General features: G+C 36.1%; 1 protein-coding gene across 1 annotated transcript in view; it reads right to left on the bottom strand.

Annotated features, from left to right (window-relative positions):
- Window positions 1-5,923: 5,923 nt before the first annotated feature.
- Window positions 5,924-27,128, bottom strand: part of LOC140162785 (integrin beta-5-like) — a 58,511-nt gene continuing 37,306 nt past the window's right edge. The window contains exons 9-24 of the mRNA XM_072186084.1: window positions 26,468-26,554; window positions 24,637-24,720; window positions 23,898-23,978; window positions 20,592-20,687; window positions 19,715-19,804; window positions 18,516-18,706; window positions 17,620-17,704; window positions 16,799-16,932; window positions 16,253-16,325; window positions 15,874-15,955; window positions 14,798-14,925; window positions 14,192-14,284; window positions 13,746-13,875; window positions 13,260-13,370; window positions 12,736-12,914; window positions 5,924-12,088 (exon numbers count right to left, since the gene is read on the bottom strand). Of these exons, the coding sequence (XP_072042185.1) occupies window positions 11,987-12,088; window positions 12,736-12,914; window positions 13,260-13,370; window positions 13,746-13,875; window positions 14,192-14,284; window positions 14,798-14,925; window positions 15,874-15,955; window positions 16,253-16,325; window positions 16,799-16,932; window positions 17,620-17,704; window positions 18,516-18,706; window positions 19,715-19,804; window positions 20,592-20,687; window positions 23,898-23,978; window positions 24,637-24,720; window positions 26,468-26,554 (1,746 nt within the window). The 3' untranslated portion in view covers window positions 5,924-11,986. The remainder of the gene's footprint in view (window positions 12,089-12,735; window positions 12,915-13,259; window positions 13,371-13,745; window positions 13,876-14,191; window positions 14,285-14,797; window positions 14,926-15,873; window positions 15,956-16,252; window positions 16,326-16,798; window positions 16,933-17,619; window positions 17,705-18,515; window positions 18,707-19,714; window positions 19,805-20,591; window positions 20,688-23,897; window positions 23,979-24,636; window positions 24,721-26,467; window positions 26,555-27,128) is intronic.

Raw genomic sequence — 27,128 nt, 5'->3', positions numbered from 1 at the left:
ATAATTTGGTGGATATGTAGGATATATGACAGATCACATATTTGACAGCCCCCCCCCCTCCCAAGAAAATTAATTTGGAAAATGGCCAAATAAGTAAAGTCAACAAATCTGAGATCTATTTTGACATTTTTAGATAATCATTTCACATTTATCATGGATTTAATTGGATTGGACTCGGACCGGATTCGGCTTCGAGTCCGAGTCCTTTTGTGTCCGAGTCCGAGCCGAGCCGAGTCTTTTTGTGTCCGAGTCCGAGCCAAGTCCGAGTCCAACAAAAAGTGGACTCGAGTCCGGACTCGAGTCCGAGTCCGGACTCGAACGATACATCTCTGACAAACAGAGTGGGTACGGTAACTGAAAAGATCAGTTGTGAAAATCTATCAATTGTGCACATAATTAAATCAGTTTTAAGCTTAAATACAATCCAGAGTGTGCACAATTAATGGGCAAGTGGACTATAGTAGTCTACGTCTAGAACCACCAGACGTCATCAGGCAACTGACCCCCGGGAACTGACCCGCTGGGCTGGTTACATGATATCACTAGTGGAAACTTACGATGAGAATTCTTTCAAAACGATGAGAATTGGACAAAAGTATGAGAATTTAAAATTTTCTCATTTCTATAAAACTTTTTCATCCAAATGAATGAGAAATACTAATTAACCTGTCAACAACTTGTCACAAATGGTTGTTTGACACTGAAATTAATGTGAGCTTCATTTTCTAATACAAAATTATTATGATTACTTTGTTTTGATGCAAAAGACATACATTACGTTATTTGTATCCAAATAGGTGTGTATAAAATGTAAATAAGCCATAACCACCAGTATCGTGAGACATTGTTAATTTATCGCACAGATTTCAAAATGAATTATATATATTTTTTAAATCGATAAACCTGCCGTCGTAGGTGTTATCTGAAATTTCAAAAGGGATAAATGAAAAAAAAAAAAACGTCGCCAATGAGATTCGAACTCTAGACCTCCTAATCACAATCCCAGTACCGAATCCACTACACTGCAGAAGAACCGTAGTTAGTCGTGCTAATTTATATATAATATGTATAACAAGAATGACGCAATAACGGTCTACCAACATGATATAACTTGAAAGGTAATATATATTTATTTTATATAAATGGTAGACCGTGGCAATTTGCCTTAAATGGAGGAATAATAACCTATAAACATATCGCACACAAAAAAGCGTGTAAAGTGACCGTGTATATTCAAAATATATTTTAGATAAAATGCCGTATACGATCAAAACATGAGAATTAATGAATTCATTCATTCCGATCGAAGATCAATAGCACAATGTAGTAGCAATGAATACGCTAAAATCAAGAGTGATTGTAACCTTCTCCCAGTGGCATGTCGTTAGATGCTTCGTTTCTTGCCCCAAAGATTATAAGTTCGAATCCATGTAAAATATCTTTTTTCCTATTTTTTTTTCTTTCTGTGTTTTCTTTTCTTTTTTCTTCCTTTTTTTCTTTCTTCCTTTCTTTCTTTATTTTTTTTTCTCTTTCTTTTTTTCTTTCAGTCTTTCTTTCTTTCTTTCTTTCTTTCTTTCTATCCTTCTTTTTTCTTCATATTGACAATTTACATTTCGTCTGTATACACTAGAGGAAGTTTTGGATGAGAAAACGGACATTTTGATGAGAAACGGCCAAAATGGTTAGAATTTAAATTTTCTCATTCTTTTGGATGAGAAACTTCCTGGTGTGTGTGTCAATCATTATTGTCTTATTAAAACTGGTGAGAATTGCTAATCCCTGCTGAGCTCAAAACATTATTATTTTCTCATCCAAAAGAATGAAAAAATTAAATTCTAACCATTTTGGCCGTTTCTCACCAAAATGTCCGTTTTCTCATCCAAAACTACTTCTAGTGTAGGCATCATGATACTCTATGTACTGCTGGCTATCTTAGGCCTAATAAACTGCATATGCATATTTTATTATTTTATTTGTATAATTTCCAACCTATTTAATTTTTGAATCCCCTCCTCCCCCCGCCCCCACCAATCAATGTTGGGGCAAACATAGAGCACATTAAAACAATGCGGCGTTTGTTATACAACATTGAATAAGGGGAGCGGGGAGAGTCATCAAACTATGGAATCATCCCAGCAAATTATACTTGATTGTAGTTATAAACTACGCAAAAAAAGTTTCTTTATGGTTAGAAAATTTACCCACTATTAAAATCTAGCGACCAATTCTGTACGTTTGCTAAATAATCGCATGCGGGAGATTGTCCTGCGCATTTTGACACCTCAATCACTACCCTGCGACACTCCTGAGAAAAGATATGAATGTTTAAGTAACACGGGGTCGAAAAATGAAAATTGCAAAGAAGCCTATTCAATGGTTTTAGAGCTGATTCACTGATCTAAGACGGTTTCATTATTTCCGCTTTTTCAATTTTAATTGATGCATGTTGGATAATCCTTTGCTTATTGTGCAGATGAATGATCAAAGACAAAGGTGAGTGGGTACTAAGACATTTACGTTTTGAGAGATGGATTTGGAAAAGGGATTCAAGACAGGTCATGATTACAGCTGCATTCCTGGAAGCAGAAGGAATTGAGACACGATAAGTGGCCCTCCAGAAGCCCTGATCTTAACCCCTTGGGGAACCTTTGGGATCAGCACAAGAGACGAGTCAACAAGATCAAGAAGATAAAGGCAGATACAACTCTGGTGGGATTGCGTCGCATCGTTTATATCAACGAGTGGAACGGGGTTGAGCAAGGTAACATTCGACGCCTCATTAGGAACATGAGATGCCGCGTGGCTACTGTAAGGGAAGCCAACGGTGGACACACAAAGTATTGAAAGACTGGTAAAGAAAGAGATTAATCTCAAGTGAAGTTGGAAGCGGCAGTATGATGCCTGAAATGTGCTCAGCAATTAAACAAAAAATGTTATCTGCATGTTTGTTGTTTTTTGTGTTCTTTTATGCTGAAAACTTGAATAGGCCTTTTTGCAATTTTCATTTTTCGACCTCGTGTTACTTAAACATTCATATCTTTTCTCAGGAGTGTCGTAGAGTAGTGATTGAGCTGTCAAAATGCGCAGGATAATCACCCGCATGTGATTATTATACAAACGTGCAAAATTTGTCGCTAGATTTTAATAGTGGGTAAATTTCCTAACCATAAAGAAACTTTTTTTGCGTAGTGTATATAGCACGCAAGGATGACGGTTGAAACTTAAATTCCTCATTTAAAACAATGTGACAGGTGGTTGACACATTAATTGACATTTCTCATTCATTTGGATGAGAACATTTTAAATTCTCATACTTTTGTCCAATTCTCATTGCTTTGAAAGGATTCTCATTATACATTTTCTACTAGTGTATGTAGTCCACGTAGTACAGGTTCAAGTTATGTAACTATAATGGTACGTAAAATGAGTTCCAAAAGGGGGTTATATCTTCATGTAATTTTACACGAAATTAGGGTTAGGATTCGGCTTAGGGTTAGGATTAGCTTATACGGAATAATTAGGCCTACATGAAGGATCGAAATGTTCTTCTGGCAAACTGACCCTCACAGAACAATTACAAACTCTACAGCCTCTTTAGAGAACCCCAAAACAATTCATGAGAGTGATCAACGATCGTCAGTATTATAGCCTAGTTCCTTTTAAAGCCACAACGTATGAAAGTGTTAATTCTTTTTTCAAACCTGATTTTTTTGGCATATTTATACCATGTCCCAACTTTAATACACCTAAAGGGAATCAGCCAAATTTGTTGTTTGTAGGTCATAACAGAGCAATTTTGACATAAGGTCATAATATTATTATGACTTTATAAGTCCCCCATAGAACTTCATGTTGAACGGCCAAAATAGCCAGTGTTTTCTTTTTAAATGGACAGAAACCCTTCACAGTAGTTATCACAAAATATTATTTCGCAAGGGATTAAGTGAGTTGATCTGTAACTTGAATTCATTGTTAACTTTGAAGTACCAATCAGCTTATTTCAATAGAGGTAGATGCCTGTGTCAATATATGCTGGGGAGACAAGATTATGGAACACCGGTGTTTTTAATGGCCTAGCGCCCTCTCGTTTTTGATGTTGTTAAATTGATTCACATTAATATGACAAAATGCCAATCCGAGTGAAAAAGTCCAATTTTTTTCTGTAAAAACGTTGAAAATAAGCCATTTTATCACAAAAGGTCGCACCCCAATAAATCCTGGCTACGGGCCTGTGCAGGGCCGCAGTGTCGCCCTTCCCTCGTATGAATTTCTATCTCCTAGGCTTCCTCCTTCCCCCCTCCGAATGATCAGTCTCCCCGCTCACTCCCCGGGTCCCGTCTCTCTCCTCTCGAGTTCTTCTCTTTTTAGTCTTTCCGTCTCTCCCTCTCCTCTCTTTCTTCCTCGCCCCTTCCCACTCTCACTTGTCATGTCAGTCTCAAGTATCCCCCTCAGTCTTTGCGAAATTTATCAGTATGATCCATGACTGAAAATAAGCTCTGCAAAAATAAACATTTAAAATAAACCCGAGTCTTGCATATAGGCCCAACCCATTATCAGATTAGATTGCCATTGTTACGAATGAATAGGATAAATTATCTTTGTTCCAATGCAATTCCTTTGTATTGCATTTCAATATAAAACATGATTACCAAATCGCCACTTGTATCCGCCTCATTGGGAGATATTGGACGCTCGTTTCATCGCCAATATGAAAGACTTTTGCTTATAACTTGGCAATATGGTTAGTATATATTTCAATGCTAGACTATTTTTACGAGCCACTCACACCAAACGCAAGTCAATTAAAGCCGTACAACGTACCGCGAATTAAGGACCGTAAAATTTAGACTCTTATTTTGTCTAGATTAGCACCAACCCTCTCATCTCAGGTTTTCATGTCAGAAATTAACATAACTTACCAAAAAGAAAACAGAAATTCACTTGCTTCAAATTATTAGTACCTAACAAAAGGCTAGAATAAAAGATTGGTCACACCTGGCAGACTAACACTTCAGAACATCATGACTTACGAAAATACGGATTCCGAAACAGAAACGATAAAAGGACCCAAAGTAGGCCTACTTTGTAAAAAACAACTGGTAAGCTTAAAGTCAATAATGTTATTTTGTGTATTTTTTAGTCGTCTTTTCCCCCGTTTTCACTTGCAACGATCATTTAGTATAGGAATGAGTTCATTGGCAAAATAAGGTATTTGTTTTTATTTGAACCGGGTTTATTATACCAAAATATTATGCTAGGGTACATAGTATGACGTATACAAGTATTCGCTGTCGAAAGTATATAATAATGGGATTAACTACCATAGCAATATAGATGAATACAATTTTTGAATAGATCGCCCTGCACACAAGCAGGTTGCACTCATCACCTGTGTATGTCTGCAATCATAGATTGAATACAATACCGCTCGTTTCAAAGTGCGAGTGATTAGCGTTTCTTTGACATCTATACGCTGGCGAAGTTATGTAATAATCGGATTAACTACCATAGCAATAGGTGAAAACAATTTTTGAAATACCGCGCTGCACTGGTACGTTCACGCGGTACCCCTGTATTGAACCATGTCATGCTGAAACTCGCACCTGTTAGATTAGTATCTTTGAAAAGACAGGTACTGTATTCAATCTACGATTGCAGACATCCACAGGTGATGAGTTCAACCTGCTTCACAAATAAATTCTCCCAGTCACATTTCCCCAATATGAAATTTAAAAAAAGTAAAATTAAGTTTGGCAGAGGCGGGGTTCGAACTCACGACGCACCGCTTGGGATACTCTATGAGCCTAGCGCCTTAGACCGCTCGGCCACTTGTCTTGTTAGTATCCATTTCAAACTTATTTGAACATATAATCGCAACGTCAACAGAGGCCTACCACGTGACAAGCAAAGGCAGAAAACGTACCATATTTTGGAATTGTATTTGCCTAAAAACATTAATGTGTATTAATAGCTAATAACTATATACGTGTTCTACATACAGAAATCCGACAATAAACGTGCCTCTACATGGACAATACATTATATCGATTTTGAATCGCCGGACACGTGGGCTCGTACATCGTATATACATGTGTATCAGTATAATACTATAATAGTGGAACCTACCATTTTTCTTGTATACACGTTCGATGTTCTTATCACTTATATAATAATTCCACATTAGACCCCAAAAATTTTTCAGGAAGTAAAAGATTAGATTACCTTAAAAACGAAACAGTAATCTTTGGCGGGTTCTAACGTAATTTTAACATAGAATTTTCAACGTTTTTTCTATCCTTATTCTTGCTCAATTAAAAAAATATTTTGGCGTATATAAAATTGAAATAAAATTCTCTGCTTCTTAAACGACATCAAATGTGCCACAATTGGATATCACGAATCGTTATATAATTATGATGTGCAGTAAATATTCATATATTCTCTTATACATAGGATGCTTCAATTTTGACACAAAAAATATTTCATTGAAAACCCTTTCACTCGGCTATTTAAAAAAGGTAACCACGCTTCCCTAGAATGTGCAATAAATTAGCATTAAAAGTTTTCTTATTTTAGCAGCATTCCAGAAACACTTGTCGTTTGGCGAAAAGAGGAGTAGGTACCGCGTGAACGTTGTAGTGCCGGGCGATCTATTCAAAATTGTATCCACCTATTGCTATGGTAATTAATCCTGTTACATCATCACTTCGACAGCGAATAGGAAAACTGGATATCATAAAAAATCGTGAAATCATGTCATTTCATGATTTTTTTATGATATCTGCTTTTAGGCATTTACATAATTAATATAAACACCTAGAATAACAAAGTCAGTTTTAGAATTAACAAATTTAAAATGCATGTATCAAGTTTATTGGAGTAATGTTTGGTGACAAATATATATTTCATTTAGCACTGCTGTTTTACTCTAAAAACAAGTGTTAATAATTTATAATTAATACTATTTGAGCAAAACTTTCCGAACACTTATAAGTGTTATAACACCTTTATTAACAAATAATTCCATTAAAATGTTAACATTCAATACTTTTATATAAACACATCAAAAGAAATAAGTCCCCCTCTGAATATGTCGTCATAACATTGTAAGGTTTCGTTTTGTACCAATAAAACTAACTTTGAAATAATTATATGACTGTTTACTAAGAGCTGTGTGAAAATGAGAGATTTCCATGACTTCAGTGCTGAATGAGCCTAAATTGAAGGCAAAAACTGCCCTTTTCAGAAGTCACAAAGTAGGCCTATGCTTGTCACAAAAGTTGATTCATAGCTTGTTACTAATGGAAAACCCCATGTGTTTGAGTGCAGTTTAAAATCCTCACCAAGTGAACATTTACTGTAACGTGTATCGATTCTTGATCATTCAGCCATGCAAATCCCCTTGGTGCCGAGTTCAGCACAGTGAGTTGTAAGATAGCCAATTCCATTCCTTGTCCCAATACGCCTTGCAGTTAAAAAGCATAGGCTTACTTAGTGACTTTTGGAAAGGGCAGTTTTTGTCTTCAATTTCGGTTAATTCAGCCATGAAGTCATGGACATCTTTCATTTTCACAAAACACTTCATAACAATCATATAATTATTTCTAAGTAAGTTTTATTAGTACATAGTTTTACTTTACGATGTTATGACGAAATTTTCAGAGGGGGACTTATTTCTTTTGATGTGTTTAGCACTTTAACATTAATTTTTAAACTCGTGTTACACTTGCATACTTATGTGTTCACATGCTATAATTTTAACACTTCCGTTAGATATTTTCCGTCAATTATTAATTAACACTTTAACATGTTAACACATTTTCAGTAAATATTATTGTTAAAAAGTTTGGTCAAATAGTGTTACTATATAGTAACACTTGTTTTTAGAGTGTACTGCACATTGACTTAAGGGGTGGGGTATGAACAGTATTTATTGTGGGACATTAGAGCACATCAGACATATCGAATTGCATTCTGAATACGAAGAAAGTCCTTCTGATATCAAATAATTTTGATTTTTTGAAATTCGCAATGTAATACACATTTTATGGCAAATGATTAAAAATTGATATTTTTGATATTTAACAGTCTTCGAAGTAAACTTTATAAATCTGATGATTTATACTTAAAGTGTATGTAGGTGGGATGAAAAGCCGACGATCAATTGAAAATTTTGACCTTTCGTATTGAAGATATGTATTTTTCCCAAAACACCCAAAAAATTAGGTCTTTTGGGAAAAAAATCCATATCTTCAATATCAAAGGTCAACATTTTCAAGTGATCGTCGGCTTTTTCCTCCCAGCTACATACACTTTAAGAATATGTCATTAGATTACAAAAAATAATTACTTCGAGGACTGTTATATATCAAAAATGTGAAAAATATCAAATTTTAATAACTTGTCATAAAATTTGTATTATATCGTGAATTTCAAAAATGAAAATTATTTGATATCAGAAAGACATTCTTCGTATTCAGAATGCAATTCGCAGGCCTATGTCTCATGTGCTCTCACAAAAACGCTCATTTCAGATCCCTTAAATGAGTCAAAATTATATCTTTGGGCTGGAAAAAACCCAAACAAACAAACAAACAAAAATATAATTTAAAAAAAAGACAATAGGAAGAAGGAAATCTCAAATTTTGTCACAATATTTCGAGCCAGGGGTAACTTTCCCCCTTGTCCCCGAGCTGTACGACTCTGTTACACTGCCTGAACTTAACTGTTGCTAACAGTACCCTAAGATGAAAAGAACTAAGAAATCCAATCTCTAGCGCCTTGCTACCTTGCTAACACGTTTCCCCTTCTATACAAAGAATTCTAAAATAAATATGAAAGACCATCAGTTACTTTGTCGATTAATTTTGCTCAGTATATGCATGTCCATAGTCGCGTACAATTGATACAAACGTCCGCGACTCATTCTTGTATAAAGTGACCGGTCAATATTTTCGTCAGCAGGGAATGGGGGAATAAAGAGGGAGGAACACGCGCTTTTTTTACACAATAAAAGGGGATCCTGAATTTTTAAATGTAGACAGAGAGGGCAGCACATATTAATGGTTCGTTCCAAATATTATGTGGAATTTCCCATTCCCTGTTGTATTGACTGGTCCCTAAATAATTACAATGGCTAACATGGCGAATCTGAATTGACTTTTTCGGTAAATTTCAACCTTTGTGATTAGAGCTAAGATGCCGTCATTATTTTGATGTCATCTCGCGTAACGTTGATGCCAGTAATGCGCAACATCGTTTAGCGAACAACGTTACTGCGCATTGCAAGTCGGCGTGACGTCAAATGACGACATCTCGGGTCTACTCGCAAAGACTTATGGGATTTATCGAAAAGGTCAATTTATTATGTCAAAAGAGATTAGACTCAAAAAGTACTGACTCCGCCATGTTTTCGCGTCGCTCACGAAGGGCAAAATAGTACCTCTTGGTTTCATAACCAGTCGCCCGGTAAACTTCGATTTTAAGTGCGTACTTGTTTGTCCCGATAACGTGAGCTAAGTGCTACTCCCGCAAATATTTCGAGTTAAAGTCATAATGTACGATCTTATAATAATATGTCAATTGGTTAATTTTTTTCAAACCTGATTTTTTTGCATATTTCTAATGTTTACACATGTCCCAACTTGCACCTAAATGGAATCGGCCAACATTTGTTTTCTTTGTAGGTCAGCAGAGCAAAGTTCGACATATTATCATAATTTAAAAATTATGATATGTCTTCCCATAGAACTGCGTGTTAAATGGCCAAAATAACCAGTGGCGTTTCTTTCACTTTACCTTGTTATTTCAACCTAAAATGGACAGCAACCCTTCTCGTCAGTTATTACTAATATTATTTCAACATTTTGAATAAAGAATAACAAAATCAAAATTTGACGGAAATCGTACATTAAGGCTAAGTGCCACTCGAATACGCATCGTTCGACATTCAGGTGGTACATGCCATCGGTACATTATTCTGATCTCCATTCGTGACAAACTAAGACAGCGGATTTACCATAGCGTTACGCACGGGCATTTCTGAGTCGCTACTCTTTGGGTTGTATATCTTGGTGCCAGAATATTACCTGAATATCACATCTATTATTCTTTTCTTTTTTTTGGTCATCTGTCTTAAATAGTTATAAACCCCAGCCCAAGCATCTTGGTAAAATATTTCATAAAACCGACTTGATCACAATCGGCATATAATATATTACATAATTATTAATATTCAATTTATTTTCATTTGTAATAAATATTCAAAACTTTTGCAAAAATATAACAAGTGCAATTTTAACAATATTATAAAAAAACACAATATTTTTTAAAAGACTAACATATACAGCATTGTTATACAATATTAAGCGGGTACTCTTAAAAATAATGGATTAACTTTGAACCATTTCGTCTCGTATAAGGAACTCTTCCACAAAACGATTCTTGAAGAAACAATATTCCCGTAGAACATAATCCATGTATCGAATTGGTGATCGCCCATTGGTATTTGAGTAGTTCGTCCAGACCGCCAAACCAAGCACGCAATATAAGCCCTAAAACACGAGAAAGATCCTCGATTCGGCTCTTACTTTGGGTAATCGGTTGGGTGCGTTACCAACCAACGTGTCCAGTTGTTAACATCTGGGCAAGTTGAAGTTCTGTCTGGCAAATAATGAACCATAGCAATTGATCCCATCTTTATTACTGGTCAACTTGACGGAACGTGAGGAGGCCCTAAAAGTTTTAATCAAACTTTCCAAATCCGTTATATACCAAGGGTATTATAACAATTATGTATAGCTGGTTACGGAATTGCTTTTGGAGACCAAGAGCTTCTTAAGGTGTTTATACACCAAAACAGGTAATTTACTGCAATCAAACAAAAATTAATTCCCATACCATCAGATGCTGGACAATTTGGTTCCAGTTTCTAGAACCTTCTTGTAGGTAACTGGTTCCTTCTAGAACCATTTGGTGGAAGATGTCCGATTCCTGGACAAACATATTTAAAGGTTAACACGATTTTTAAGGGTGTATAATTTCAGAATGCCATTTGCACCTTCTTTTACGGCAAGGTTTTACATATATAGAAGACTTATAAAAAGTGACCTCCCAGCTGTAAGTATGTCTTGCCGTCAACGTTTTGCTTGGAGGATTAAGTAAGCATTCCTTAACGCCTTCAGAACTATATATAACACATCTGCCATATATCGGTCATACCCATGTGGACGATTTATGAAAAGTCTTCCACAGAGGGAGTATGGTTTTCAAAATGAATTGGCAAAGGTTAAATATTTTGAAATCCGTACTCCCCCTGCATATGGCTTTACCAATATTCATCCACAGCTGAGTGTTTCGAATGAAAGTTACAGAATCGTCTATTATATTTGAAACCGACACTCCCTTTTTGGTAATCCCTTCAATTTTACACCCGGTGATTCATCAGTTTGTTTCTTAAATCGTATTCAAATCAAATGCTTTTTTCATATCGGTATTGTCGTGATCACTGCGGCATATTGACTAATTCACATACCGTAAAGATTCGCCTAATGGCGCTATGGGCTCCATAAAGTGGAATTTTAGGCACAACCTAAAAGAGCCCTATCGAAAATTCCCAACAGCAAATAAGGAAACGAAACCTTAATTCTTGTTGGGATTTCAGAGGAGGGAGCTCTCTATCTGCACATGAAATTTACCCCAAGGCAAAGAGGCCAAGTGCGCCATTAGGGGAATCTTTACGGCATAACTATAAACCTGATCAGTTGCATTACAGAAGATATTACCATTGTCACCCAGAGTCATAAAACTGACCCAGCTGAAATGATACCAAATTAAAACTTTTTGAAAGTTTTCGCAAACTGTGCTACCAAATAATGACAAAAATTAGCACATTTCTCAGCTGCGTATCGCCTTACCCACAGTTTGGTGCAAAGGGCATGCTGTTATTACAGTTCTAGAATCTTAAAACTACACAATATACAACAAATCATTCACCCTTTTCTGGTTTTTCTACATGCATTAGTACTGTTTTTCCATACATTGGGTTTGTGTGTTTTGTTGTGGACGGCTTGTAAATGGGATTGGTTGACTGTAAGAAAACAGAAACAAAATAAGAATGGATGAAACTAGAAAATTAGAGTAACTTTAATGAAATGAAATAAAAACGTGAAAAGGAAACGCAGTGTGTTTTTCTAGATTTTTTTAAAAATTAAAATAAGAATTTGTTTGAATCTATTTGTATTATTTTCAACAGGTAATATTATTTCACGTTTATATAAAGTTTATGATGTTCATCTCGTCAGTGCGGTACTTAATTGTAATACTCATAGAAATTTGTAATGAAAATAGAATTTATTTGTAGAAAATGTTTACTAGCACACAAAATTAAACAAAAAGATCAGGATCTTCTTTTCATATTAATTAATCTATTCTCAAATTCAGCTCTTGAATTTAGCGATTAACCACCCATAACCCCAACTGACATGGGTGAACAAAACAAAATACGCAGTTTTAACACACACCCCAAAGAAGAGAAGAGAAGAGAAGAGAAGAGAAGAGAAGAGAAGAGAAGAGAAGAGAAGAGAAGAGAAGAGAAGAGAAAGACTCAGAAAACCAATACCAACAGAAATAGTGAAAACAAAAATGACAAAAATAATGTGGACAACAACAACAAAAATAACGACAATGACAACAACGACAAAAACAACAATGACAAGAAACAATTTGATAACTTACCGTATCCCACTTTGCTTTTGATCTTTCCTTCTCAAACTCTGCCCATTCCTTCTTGTCTAAATACCATATATACAATCTGAGTAACAGGACTATTAATAAACCGATTAATAAAATGGCGATGATAATTCCAATTGCTACATTTACAGCACTCACACCAGCGCCTCCTCTCCTCTGACACTCTGTAGAAAAGGAAATCACAAGTACAAATTAATGTCTTATAGTGCCCATGATTGGTCAATTATTTATGGTGTGAGAGGCCTCAGACAACCGAAAACAACATAAAAGCAGGGTAAATACGCCAAATATGGCCTGAAAATAAAAGAAAACGAGTAAATTTTGGCAATAAAAAATTGCACTTTTGAGGGTAAAATGGCCAAATATTAGATTAATTTGGTCACAAACCCACATACAGACGTGAACATGGGGGGGTGATTGTATGGACCATCCCCCTGCCAAAATATTGGGGAATTTATCACCCCATTCCCCCGATTTACGCCTATGGAATAATATAGTGTAATACTGACCTGTCTCTTTTTGTACATGAACATGGACTGTGCCATTGGATAGAGTTTCATAAAAATATTTCACTGTACAGTTGTTTGGTAATAATGTCTCACACACCAATGTGTTGTTATCTGTAGAAAGAAGAGGCACTAGATTAAGAAAACATGTATTGAAAAATGCTTTTGCAACTCATGAGATGAGATGTAAAATACCCGATATGTGTCTTGTTGCATTTATAATATTCGATGCAACAAGTATTCGTTATACAATCTGTTTCAATTAATTCTAATGAATGTTTGTTACCGAAAAATTAATTTTGACTTCAAAAAAAAAACTGTTCGAATGTTAAAAGGTTTTAAATCCTTTATATAACCTGACATTAAACGTATCGCTTTTGCTGTGTAACTCCTCCTCTTTTTTCCCCTTTTTCCTCTTCCTCCTTTTCCTTCTTCTCCTCCTCCTCCTCCTCTTCTTCTTCCTCCTAACACACTGCTGCTACTACTTACATAATACAAGTGTTTTTTCTACTGTTATAATCATGCCACACTTATCACACTCTTCGGGTGATAATCTGCCTTCATCGAAGACTTTGCATAAAACACATTCTCGATATAGCCCGCAATCACCGACACATATCTGTAAATGTAAAATGAGAAAATCAAGCAGTGGAAGATATTAGAAGAAATTAAACTTAGAAATTAAGTACATATTGGAAGTGCAATGTTGGGCTTTTAAGTAAAGAAGATGCACTGCAAAAACAGCAAATAAACACTTCATAAACACTTGATAAACACTTGTTTGTACAGTGAAAGGTATAGGAGTGTTACTTGATAAACACTAAAATAACACTAAAGCACAACAACAAAAAATTATGTCGCCAATTACAGTCAGTATTTTACAAATAATAGTTATCCAGTTTTCGTCAATATGAGAACAAAATCTAAATACTTACCCCACACTCCTCACATGATGGTCCACGGAATGACTCCTCCGGGTCACACTGGCATACCCCGCATACACAATCCCCAAATCCATTACAGATTAACTGTATACAAAGGTATGGGTTTAAAATGAAATGGGAGTTTGTTAGGGAGCCACAGAAAAAAAAAATAGACACTTTGGATATCAAAATAATCAATAATATTCTTTTAATTTTAATATTTTCATAAAATGTTAAGCAGTTTACTATAGCATACCTATTTCATGATCTGTATATATGTTATATTTGCGTTGTTACATGATATACTGTGGATTTCAATCACTTTACTTACAAGGGAAACTACATGATTTATAAGAAACGACTCAAAGAATATACTTTACTTATAGGTTAATAAATGCGTATCACTTGTTGGGAGTGATATTGTACAAAATAATGCACGCGTACTGAGATTCTTCTTCTTCTGATATATTGATGCGTCTAATGCATGAGCCCCGCAGGGGGGAGTGCATTAGACACAAATAATGCCAAACCATTACCAAAAGCCTGAAAATGTTTTAACAAGAGCAAAATGAACGAACGAACAAACAAACAAATAAACAATCAATCAATCAATCTCACCCCTGTAGAAGCCATACACGAGTCATTAGTATCTGGACACTGACATGCGTTCCCTGTATAGCCTTTTTTACATTGACATTTACTCGTCCACGTTTTTTCATCACATACACACTTCCCGCGTTGTGATCCTGCCAAATCGAGAAAAAAAGTTAAATGAAAACGTTATCTTTGTAAAATAATTGTATACATTTGAGAAGAACTGTGTCCCAGAGAAGGTGTGCAATTTATATCGTCTCTGGTTTTCCTTACTTGGGTTGATGTTCTCCTTATAAAAATACACTTCTGCGTTGTTCTGTGTAAACTTACCTTTGCTGATATAACAATTAAAAACATCGGTAAGCTGTTTTACACCAGAGCAAAGAGGAAAGATTGAATCAATGATAAGTCCGCTATTACAGACTGCATATCTCATGAAAACCATGTTGTCGACTGGGAGGGAGCGAAAATCAAACTCTAATCAATACACAAAGCTTCTAATCAATCCGCGAATATGTATTCGCAGAGAAGGCGACAAAACTATGAACAGAGACATTGTAATGTATTCTCTTGAACACGTATACGACTCACTAATCAAGCACACATGACATCGTAGGAACGAGACTACCAGTTCCTGAGATGCAGTGATCCTGGAAAGCACCTGTGATCAAGATGGCATGATCAAGCACATAACACATCGTATGAACGAGAATACCCGTCCCCCGAGATGCAGTGATCCCGAAAAGCACCTGTGATCAAGATGGCATACACCATCGAAAGCTAAGAAAAGTGAGTTTAAAACTTTGGATTGTCTATCAACAATTTAATAATTAAAATAACATAATCAGCATTCTTATATAACGTTTATACTGGTAACTTTCTTACTCATCCACGTTTCACCATTCATAGACACACTTCCCTCGTTTTGGTCAAATCCAAAAAATGTATTTTTAACATTTTGTTAAATACATAAGTAACGTAACAGTTTGCCGTGCATTGCCTGATGTGTATGGCTTAAATAAATCAAACATCAGCATCACCAAACTAAGTTGGCCTATCTTCACCTATCATAACTCTCTTATCAATAAAACCTTACTTACCTCCACATAGCTCCCCTTCGAATCTATCGCATGAGAAATTGTCACACTGGCAGAAGGGGCCAGACACTATCTCTTCTACATCCTATGATTCAACAAAAGAAAAATATGTCAGGGCATGTAACTACAAGAAAACTGATGACATTTCTTACATATGAAAAGGTTTGGCTACAAAACGATTATTTTAAAAATGCATCTACGCAGTTTCCACCTCGATACACCGAGTACACATTTTCCAAGCACAGCGAGTTTAGCCTCTACGCAGTCTGTGTTTATACTAAACGGTTGAGTGCATAGCATCATCAGAGCTGTGAGATCTACATTATGCTGAAAGCACATATCCACACGTCCACAACTATTGCTATTAAAAATATGAACATACCTGTCTGGGGAAGCATTGGCATTGTCCACACAAACACTCCCCTCTACCAGAGCACACCGTTACAGAATCTGGTCTGGAAAGTAAAACAAAAGAATGGATTTGCAGAGAGTGTCTTTAAAGTGTGATGAGGATCTGTGGAATGCTTCTCTTGTAATTGTGTCCACAAGACGAGCTTTAGTAGACCAAGACGATAAATAGAGATACTAGTTATCAAGTGAATTATATAATATTCATTAAAAAGAGCGAGGGACTAAATTTAATATTGGATGGCGATTACTTTTCCAAAATTCCAATACTCGTATAAAGAACAACAAACAACAACAACAACAACAACAACAACAACAACAACAACAACAACAACAACAACAACAACTTAGACGGTAGAGGTCGCTCTAACAAAAATATTTACGTTTATTATAGGGATGTATTATTCTTTCAGTTTATTCGCTACGTATATAGGCTTGTACCTCACCCTCTACCTTTTATTTTTTTAGGTCAGAAAATTTCCATTTGAAGTAAAAGTCGAAGAAAGGAATTATTTCTTACCCGGTACATTGTGATACGTCATCTGACCCGGTGTCGCCGCTGCATTGACAATCCTGACCGAACCAACCGGGGTTGCATTCGCATTCACCACATACTAATGCACCGTTTCCTTCGCATATGTCGCTGCCAGAAACCTGGTATTGTTACAGAAAAAAAGAAGATCGTTGAGTTGTGTACATTTAGGCAATGTTTCTCCATGTTATTGTAATGCCGAAGTAAAGGTTTCAGGGGCGCGGCGTATATAGTCCGCATATATGCCTTCCTCGAGGCAATAAAGCAAAATCAAATTTTGTGATTTTCTCAATAACTGCTCATTTTGCAGGAATCAATTATGCTTTTTGGATTCATTGTGTCATTTCCTTTCTGCAAATGTATGTTTGATATACTTATATGTATGTATGTTATTAAGTCACCATATACAATTGACTACCTCAGGGGCATAGCCAGCTTTTTTGGTGGGGGGCAAAAAAAAATTGTCGGGGCACAGACGAAAAAATTAGTTGCATCATACAATACATATAGACAAACGGCTTTATTAGGACGCAAAAATTTGGTATTTTACACTGTTTTCGCCCATTATCAGGATTGAAAGGGCTTTATCTTTACAATGTGCGCGCAAAAATTGTTGAATTTTCAGGCTGAATTTCGGTAGAAAAGGGCTCCTTGCCCCTTTTCTTTTCCTTTGCCTTGCCCCTTTTCTTTTCCTTTGCCCTCCTGATTTTCTCTTTTATTTTTTTGTCAGAGGGGCACTTTTTTCTTTCATTTTTGTCAGGGGGGCACTGCCCCCCCCCCCCCTCCCGCTGGCTACGCTACTGACTTACCTGCTCATTCTCACAGTCACAAGAGCAGAGCACTTCCACCGTAATCGTCAACGTCTCTTCGAAACCAACAGGCTTGACTGTGAAACTAGAGAATTGCAATAAATTTTGATACAAGTAAAAAAGTTGATCTATAATGGATTGCTAGGATATTAATGGCATATCCATATTTGTGATGAAATATTGATCAAACACTATTACCATGCCAAAGTTTTTGTTGGAGGCAGACCTCCACCCTATAACTGTGTATGTCTCTAATTTGCAGATGGGTCTTGCGCAATGAGACTTGTATGCTGCGCAATAAGCCTGGCAAGGATTGATAGATCTGCTCTGACAGCCATCAGTACATGATATCTGCTTTGTCCTGCCACTAGCATATTTCCTTAAGCATGAAGCAGGTTAAAGCCACTGGCCCGGTATGTTCTTTGCGGGATGGGGTGGGGAGGGGGTTAGATCGTCCGAAACGATTTGGTTTGCTAAATCAACTCTCACCTGACCAAAAGTTGGAGACGAAATTAGATTATTTGCAAACAAGTTATGCAGATGTAGATTTTTCACAAACGACACGGTGAAGTTATGCAGATGTATAGAAACGGGATCGGTACATAGTTCCATATACGACTTCCCTTCCGCAAGTGGCGTAACCAGTGGGGAGGGTATAGGCGGGGAGGGGATAGGCGAGGAGGGGGTAGGCAGGTTGGGAGCCCTTGCCCTCCGCTTGCTCCACATATGAGTTTGCATTGTCATTGCCCGAGATCGTTTGTACATGATTCAAGGGATTGTCAGCGGTATTTCAACCCCCATATGGCCCCCACACCACCCCTGGTTTCCCCTGGCAGCCCTTTCAATTGTGAAAGTCTAGTTATGCCACTGCTTGAATGAAGTCAGTTTTAACTAACCTTTGTGTACTGACGTCATCAAAACAAGCTGTGGCTGTAATCTCCAAATCAAAGCTGACAATATCACCAAGTGATAGGCCGGTGCATAAACTAACCCCAGGCTGTGTATCCCCTGGACCACAATGTGCTGTGTAGTATACTGTAATACCATCCGGGGCTGTGTCTACTAACTCTATCCTTGATGTAATTGCCTGCATGGAATTGACAAATCATAAGCATGATAAGTTGGAAGCGGTGAGGTCATTTATTGAGTTCATTGTATAATGCTCCAGGATCACTGTAACTTCAGTGCTCCAGCAGCACTGTGTCGTGACGAAATGTTAGGGTTAGTGCTCCAGGAGCACAAGGTTAGTAAACCTTATTTTCAACCTTCCATTCTCCAAACAGCTGTGATGATTTCATTTAACAATTGTATAGAATATACATTTTATGGTGTCTTGTATTTCAATGCCTACATATACATTAGCAGAAAGGCGAGGTCTGCTTGTTTGTGCTCCAGTAGCACTTCCAGGACTGTGCCCTGCTTGCAAATAAACTATATTAGAAAAATATTATGAATTTCAGGCATTTAGTAATTAGCAAGTGTTTTAAGCGGGTTCGCCGTCGAAAAAGTTCAGAACTGTCCAGCTTTCGTCAAGAGTAGTGCTGTCTTTGTCAGGAAGAAGTACCCAAGAATGATACATGTAGGTCACTCCTTCCCTGAAAAGAGCAGCTCACTGAAGACTGTCCCTTGTCGACAGAAAACAAGTAGACTTTGCCTATCTGCTAATAATATGTATTTTATACATAAAAATGTAATTAAAAAAACTGAAATGCGGTCAAATTGAGGCTGCCGAAAATGATTCGAAATGCGCGTGCGGTAGCCTAAAAGGAAACAAACTTGTAATAATGTAACCTTTATGTAAGAGGAAACCCTGCCAGAGCAGTTCTTCTGGTGTGAACCAACCCTGCCTGGTTATCAAATTAATCAGTGACAAGGTTATCTCTGAATTTGACAGGTGCTAATTGATGCAATAACATTAAAACATAATTAGCACCTGCCAAAGTCAGAGATAACCTTGTCACTGATTAATTTGATAACCAGGCAGGTTGGTTTACCCCAGAAGAACTGCTCTGGTGGGATTTCTTCTTTAAATCTACTTGCCTCACTACTTTAACAAAAAAGATATATTAGTATTTAAAAAAAGCTTATTACTTACCTTATACTGATTTTTGATAATCCCAACAATATTATTGGAATCAGCAGCTAACACACCAACTGTAGAACCCTTGATCAGCTTCGACAATTTCTGTTAAAACATAAAACAAATGAACAACGGAAAAGGTTATCGTGAAAGTTTGAATGCTAAGAATGATTTTATGCATTACATTAACGTCTGTTATGGTGAACGTGAACATCCCAGCAAACACACGTTGTACAGAAAATATTTCAATGTCGGGTTTTATCAAGGGTATAAAAACATTTTAATAACTTTCATAAAACATTTTTGAAAACGTGATGCAAAACATTCCAAGAGAATGTTAATTATTTGTTGACAAAATATTTTGCAAAAAAGTTTGCCTAAAATATTTTACAATAACGTTTAAAAAAAACCGTATGATCTTTATATAACCTGATATTAAGTTATTAAAGCTTTCTGAATAAACGTTTTGAGAACATTTTTGTGTTTGCTGGGATATTTGATGCACTTTGTGACCTTCTCAACAAACGTTAAACGTTATTGGCCTAAACGTGTTGTGGGTTTTGCCAAAACGTATTAATATCATTTAAATGGCAGGTTATAATAGGTCATGAAAACGTTTTTAAAACGTTTTGTATGAAACGAACACTACAATGACATGGCAAAATATAAAATGTGTTTTCAAAATATTTTGCCAATAATTAAATAACGTTATCTTAGATGCTTTATCAGAAATGTTGTAAAATATTATTGAAAGGTTTTATATCCTTTATAAACTCTTTATAAAACTCCACATTTTCTGTTAAACATTGTGTCTTTGCGGAACCTCCTTGGAATTGAATCATGGATACACGAGTGAATCGACTACTTAAAAGTACCTGAGAAATAAACTTACTGTATAAACTGGTACTACAGTATCCAACACAGCAAATATAGGGTAGATATTAGCCAAAGCAATTTTCTCATTTAAATGCCCGATTGAAGGAAAATCCTGTGAATTAAAGTGAAAAGGGAAAAAAATAATCACATCATCTGAATGGGCAAAACACAAACAAAACAATTTACAGGCGACGAACACCGTCTGGTGTCAATAGCTCAGAATAGCCCAACAGCGACCCCATGTGTCAGGTATTGTGGTTGGCAACACCAAAGAGTAAACTGGATGGAAGCTCCCTCCCTCGGTAAGCAATCATTGAGAAATTATAGAAATCGAAAAACATAATTTACAACACTTTGGTATGGGAACAAAACAACATTTTGTGTGGGTACGCGTTGGGTGGGGTGTGTGGGGGTGATTGGACCAACGTTTAAACAATGAAATTTAAGTGTTGATTTTCATTTTCATACCGTAAACGTTCGCCTAATGGCGCTATGGAGTTCATGGAAATGAGAGAGCGCCATCCCTGTAAAAGCCGACTATTATCACTGATCATTAAGGGTACGTGAGTGAAACCTATCGACACATACAATTATGAACAAGATCGAACAAACTTGTTCATGATAATGCGGTAATCATTCACCTGATACGTTGTGGCCCAGTGAGCAGAGCATTAGACTGTAGTGCGAGGATAAAGAGAACTTCTGGAGAAGATTGATGGTTCGAATCTCATGCAGTAATTTCTGACAGATTATGATGTTTGTCAATGTTTTTTTTCTGATTTTCTTGATTTTATCTTTAACATTGCTTATTTTATTTTATTATTTTATCTTGTATGTGTCTTTTTTCATGATTCTTTGTTTTTATCGTTTCATTTTAGAGTAACTCAATCCATTCAATCAAATGTTGTAATGAACCTATTTGATTGTATAGGCATTTGTTATGTGTGTGAGACGAACTGTCGCGTGCGACAAGTCTTTCAATTCGCGCGAGTGTCCTTGCCTATGCATCAGTGGTCATAAGAGGTATATCATTTTATTCGAAAGGGGTCCCAAATATACGGGGGTCATAAAGTCTTGGAAAGAATAATAGGAGGGGGTCATAAAATGTCACACGATGACCACAGAAAGTGTGTTATTTTATTCAAAAAGACTGATTTCAATACAACTTTGGGGTTTGGGATCATAAAATTTTGTTGCCGAAATAGGGGGTGCGCAATTTTATTGACGCAGACTTTTTGTAAATTTGGGACCCCCCTTCCGAAAAAAAAAGATAGCCCTCTAAGAGGATTCAAAAGATAACCTCTGCCCCAATAATCCCTAGCTATATTTGTTTGAAACTGTTCCACGGAGGATGTATCATAATAGGCTCAGTCTTCAAATGATATAAATAAAATTTGCGGACTACTCAAATGCATTCAACAAAAGCATGAATGCATCTACCGCGACAGTTCGTCTCACACACATAACAAAAAGGAACTACGACCAAATAGGTTGATGACAACATTTGATTGAATGGACTGCACTGCGCCATGATTACGGGGAAGAAACCGGTTCAAATCCTTTGTTTGGAGCCAATCGATAAACGCAAGGCCTCTATAGCTATCATTGAATACTGGCTAGGATTCCACAACACAATGAGAACATGCTATAAGGCGCTTTGGAAGGCACACAATACCCCAATGGCTTTCCATATTATGTGCACTCAACAACTATTCAGTATCGAAGCCCGGTATCGAAGTTACGTACTGTTACTATGTCAACGTGATCATGCGCTTAAGTAATGGACCACGATCGAAACAATCAGTACACAAAAAGGGCATACCAAAATAGCGTGATCGTAATGATCGCCATACAAACAGTGCTTGGTTCGATACCATCACGGAGTTACGTAACTACTTCGTGGTTATATGATCAATGGTCTGATCTACTTTGAAACATTGAGGCGTTCTATTTTTCAAAGGTCATTTAACTGTTAAATGTAGTGGAATATAATTATCACGCATTGATAGGTAGCAGGTGGAGCAAATTTTGTCAGCGGTTTTTGTTGCCGTTTGTTCGCAGTGCCTATTTATCTAAAAAAAATAAGAAAATTAAAAATCAAATTAAAACAAATTCACTATATTTGTTCGTAAAATGGCGACAAAATCCAAAAACATTTCTTGACCCTTCTTCACATAAAAGTGGGGGCAGAAATCAAGATTCGAACAAGTACCATTCACCATTCAAGGCGCACCCTCTACCGACTGAGCTAACGGGTCAGGCAATAGAAGGGTATAATTTTGAACTGAAGAATATTAAAAAAATATGAAGAAATTACAATGTTATAAAAAGATTTACCAAAATGAGTTAGGTATAACGTATGAATCGATTTACAAATTAGGTCCAATGGCAATTTGAGAAAGAATACCTGAAGAAACCCCAAAACATTTGCTGCTCTAGCAACTAACCTAGTGACCTAAAGTATTGGGTCATGTCACGATATTTTTTTCTGAGGCATTATGTCCAGGTTGCTCAATTTAACATACACGTATCCTTAATGCTGTTGAGATTTTACAAGGATGGCGCTCTTACATTTCTAAGAATCCAAAAGCGCCATTAGGCGAACGTTTACGGTATATTGTTGGCCTTAATTATATCAAAATACGTACATTTCAAGTGATTTTTGATTAACAATACAGGCCTAATTATTAAGGTAACCTAGGTAACATGTCTTATGAAACATTCATCAGGTTTGTTGGTAGACATTTTAATATGTATATATTTTTTTGAAGAAAAACAAAACTTAATAATGACGGTTTCACTCGATACGTAGTAATAAAGCGTTGTTTTGTTCAAAATAAATCTCTTATACATGCATTATTAGCTTAAATATTAAAATTCAAATATCATATATATTGTCACAGTACCCTAATTAACCTACATCTAGATTAACCATCGCAACCAGTATCAGTTCTACATGTTATATCAAACATGACAAGAATTGTTCTTTGACACATGCAACATGACAGCGACATTTGGCAAATTATTTTGCAATAACAGAAGAGGGTATGCTTGCAGAAAAACCAATATTTGACAATGGAATTCAGTGGCATGCACAAAGAGGGGGGCAGGGGCCATTCCCCATGCCCACACACTTTTGTTGGTCATTCGGGATTCGGGGGAAAACGTCAAAATTTTTCCCCTAATCAGACTCCATTCGGGGAACTGAACAACCTGCCCCCCTAATCAGACTCCATTCGGGGAACTGAACAACCTGCTCCCCCTCCCCCACTTTCAGTGTGCTGCGCATGCCACTGATGAAATTTATTTTATGCCTTCTTACCTGTTCATTTGCTTTAGAGTACTCATTAGAAGTCGGATCCAGGTGACATTCGCCATCATTTGGTGAGAAGATTTGACCCAACTGTGGGCAGAAAAGGGAAGGACTGATGAGTGATGAGTAAGTTAATTTGATTTAATGCGGCCCATATACACGATCAATGTTATTGATCAATATTGCGGACCCTAGATGCAGGAGTGGATACAAAATATACCATTGTGCGTGTACAGTGGTAGATTGTGTATCCACTCTTGTATCAAGGGTCTTTGTATGGGCCGCATAAGGTTGGTCTTAACCCTGGAATTAAGGAACACATTTGGTCCTCATAACTGCTACATTGTTGGTACAAAATATATAAAAGTATACATATTTAGAATGACAGAGACTTCGTGAATCCATCTGTGAGGTATAATTTGGGCAACAATGCACAAACCCCGTTTTTTGTTGGGGGGTGCCCAATTTTTTTCGGACAACGTAACAAAGTATTTTTTTATTTATTTTTAAGAACTCGATGTAAATATCTAGGACCCGTTTTTTTTTACCAACTTTGAGTAATTTTCACCAAAAATGGTTGAAAAATCCTCAATATTACAAACAAATCATACAAAAGCCTGATTTTGGCCCAAATTTCAAATATTGCAAGTGTAATTATCGCGAATCCAGAGGTTAACATATATTTTAGGACCATGTTGTATTAAACATGAACGAGAAAGGAAAAAAAATAAATGAAGAAATAACTTACGGAAGCATCACCAGCTACGTGGAATGAGCTGTCACTTGAATAGACGAGAAAATGACGGGCACCTTCCCGCCAACCAATCTTCTCCTACAAATTGAAGAAAAAAACATGGTGAGGATTATATATATAGCCTATATTCATTATGATTAATGTGCAAAATGTACGTAGCTAAAAGCTCTGTGTGCAAACAATTTCTTGCAGATTCATTCAATTGATAAAAAAAAAATCGTCAAATTTGTATTTATGTTCGGAGCGAAATTAGTCCCTACAAAACATTGGCCTATGACATCAAGTTTATTATGCACCCCGGTCTTACCATATAGGTTGGGTTCAGTTTTTTGTAGCCAAAAACCTTTACTTTATTTGACAGGAAATGTATATATGTATTGAGCTGGATGTTTGAAATGAAAAAGTTCATAGTGACATATTTCTGTGACACATAGTTTTTGACCTGTGACCTTCAGAACACCATAGACCATTTCAACATAAAATATATATTATTTGGATTTTTGGATATATTTTATTATTCTACACACTCTGATCTTTTCACTTTCCCCGGTTGGCATTTCTGAAAAGTGACGTGGGCCGAGATATTGGGGCTGAAAATGCAGTTATGTGATTTTTCTACTTTTTTACAAAAAATGTTTTAACATTAAAATCAAAATTAAAATTATTAAAACAGCTAAACTTTGAAAGTAAATAAATTATAAACTTCATATTTGCTGTGGTGACTACAGGTCACATGTATATTTAATATATGTTTACAAAAACTTGAATCTTTATATTTTGACAAAATATTTGAGGGAAAATGCATTATTTCATTTTAAAATATTTGAAATAAAAAGTATACCAGTGTATTGATATGAATATGTACATCAAAAAGGTGAATCATGGCAACTTCCTAAAAACAAAGGTTTTTGACCTATGACCTCTTGAAAATCAAAGGTCAGCATAAAATGTTTGTTTTTGGCCAAAAAATGGGAATTTTTTCAAATTTTTTATTGTTTACTTGCAATACACAAGTTTTTATTGCAACTAATATCATTTATATAGTTCCCACCATTTTTCAGTTGATTTTGATGGCAAAATTGCCAAAAACGATTTTATATTAACCTTTGGTTTCAAGAAGTTGTTATGATTGACTTTTTTGATGTACACATTCATATTAATGCATTGGTATACTTTTTATTTCAAATATTTTTAATTTTTTTTAAATTATATTTTTTACCATGTAAAATTAACTTTTTTTGGTCAAAATTAAAAAAAAAATCATCAAAATAATGCATTTCACCCAAAATATAAGATATAAAGACGATTTTTTGTTAACAAATATTAAATACACATATGTGACATGATCAAGGGGAATGAGTCACATGTCGACCCTGGTCGAAAATGAGTTTTACATATGTTTCTAAAGAGGACATTTAGAGCTTTCAGAAACTGAAAACCCCAAGTTTTTGTTGCAAAGTTATGTAACTTTATCAATTGCTAAAAACAAAAGAATTTTAACACTTTCTTTGCCAATATCTCAAAATCAATGCTAGCGACATCCGACTCATTCCCCTTGATCGTGTCACATATGACATGTATTTTCAACAGCCAATATGAAGTTCATACTGAATTTACTTTCAAAATCTCAGCTCAAGTCACTTTTCAGAAATGCCAGCCGGGTTAATCAGAAAGATGAGACTCTTATGGTTAATTTTAACCCGGCTGGCACCTTTGTCTAAAAACGATGCACGAAAACCTTAATAGAGCAGAAAGACCGATGTGGCCTCTCTAATGGTGTGTTCCACCTGCGGCAAAAACTTGCAAACCCTGACCCTAGGCATACCTTGCATACTGCAATCTGCATAATGCCGTCCAAACCACCTTCTGGAGCTGTGTTACTTGAAGAATATGTGGCACTCAACAATTTCTCCTGTAATAAATAAATAAAAAAATAAGATAAGAAATAACTTTTACATTTACCTCGTTATTTATCAATCCTTAAAAACGGGCACGATCTTCTGCATGTAGGCCTACTCACGGTTGCAGGGCACAGGGATGTCTATAATAAAGAAGGACTTTTACGACCAGTAAATGGACATAATTTACACCACATGCAATACATGTAGGGTAAAAGAAAAATTGGTCAAAATCAAGGGTTGTAGGCCTATATTATTTTCTCCAAAATAGAGCAATTTTATAAAAAATCTGACATCACCATTCGGTCAAGTTTTTTCAATTTAAATTGTTGTGTATACCTTTAGGCCTATAGACTATAGAGAACAATTTAGCAGGGTAGGAGACCAAAAGGTTTCATAATCTCAGGGTTCATGCCAACCTCCGGTAAACAACAAACAGGTCTAACTTTAGACCTGGTCTAAACAATGAGGTAAAGCAAAGTAGGTACCAACTTCACCATGTTTGTTTGTAATTCATGGAGTGTGAAAGTAGTGCACCACTGGATTATAGCCTATATCTGGCTCATAGCGAATTAATCCAGAGGTGCA

This window comes from Amphiura filiformis, chromosome 10 (assembly GCF_039555335.1).
Source record: "Amphiura filiformis chromosome 10, Afil_fr2py, whole genome shotgun sequence".
In the NCBI taxonomy this organism is placed as follows: domain Eukaryota; kingdom Metazoa; phylum Echinodermata; class Ophiuroidea; order Amphilepidida; family Amphiuridae; genus Amphiura; species Amphiura filiformis.
This window is presented reverse-complemented; position numbering and strand designations above follow the sequence as displayed.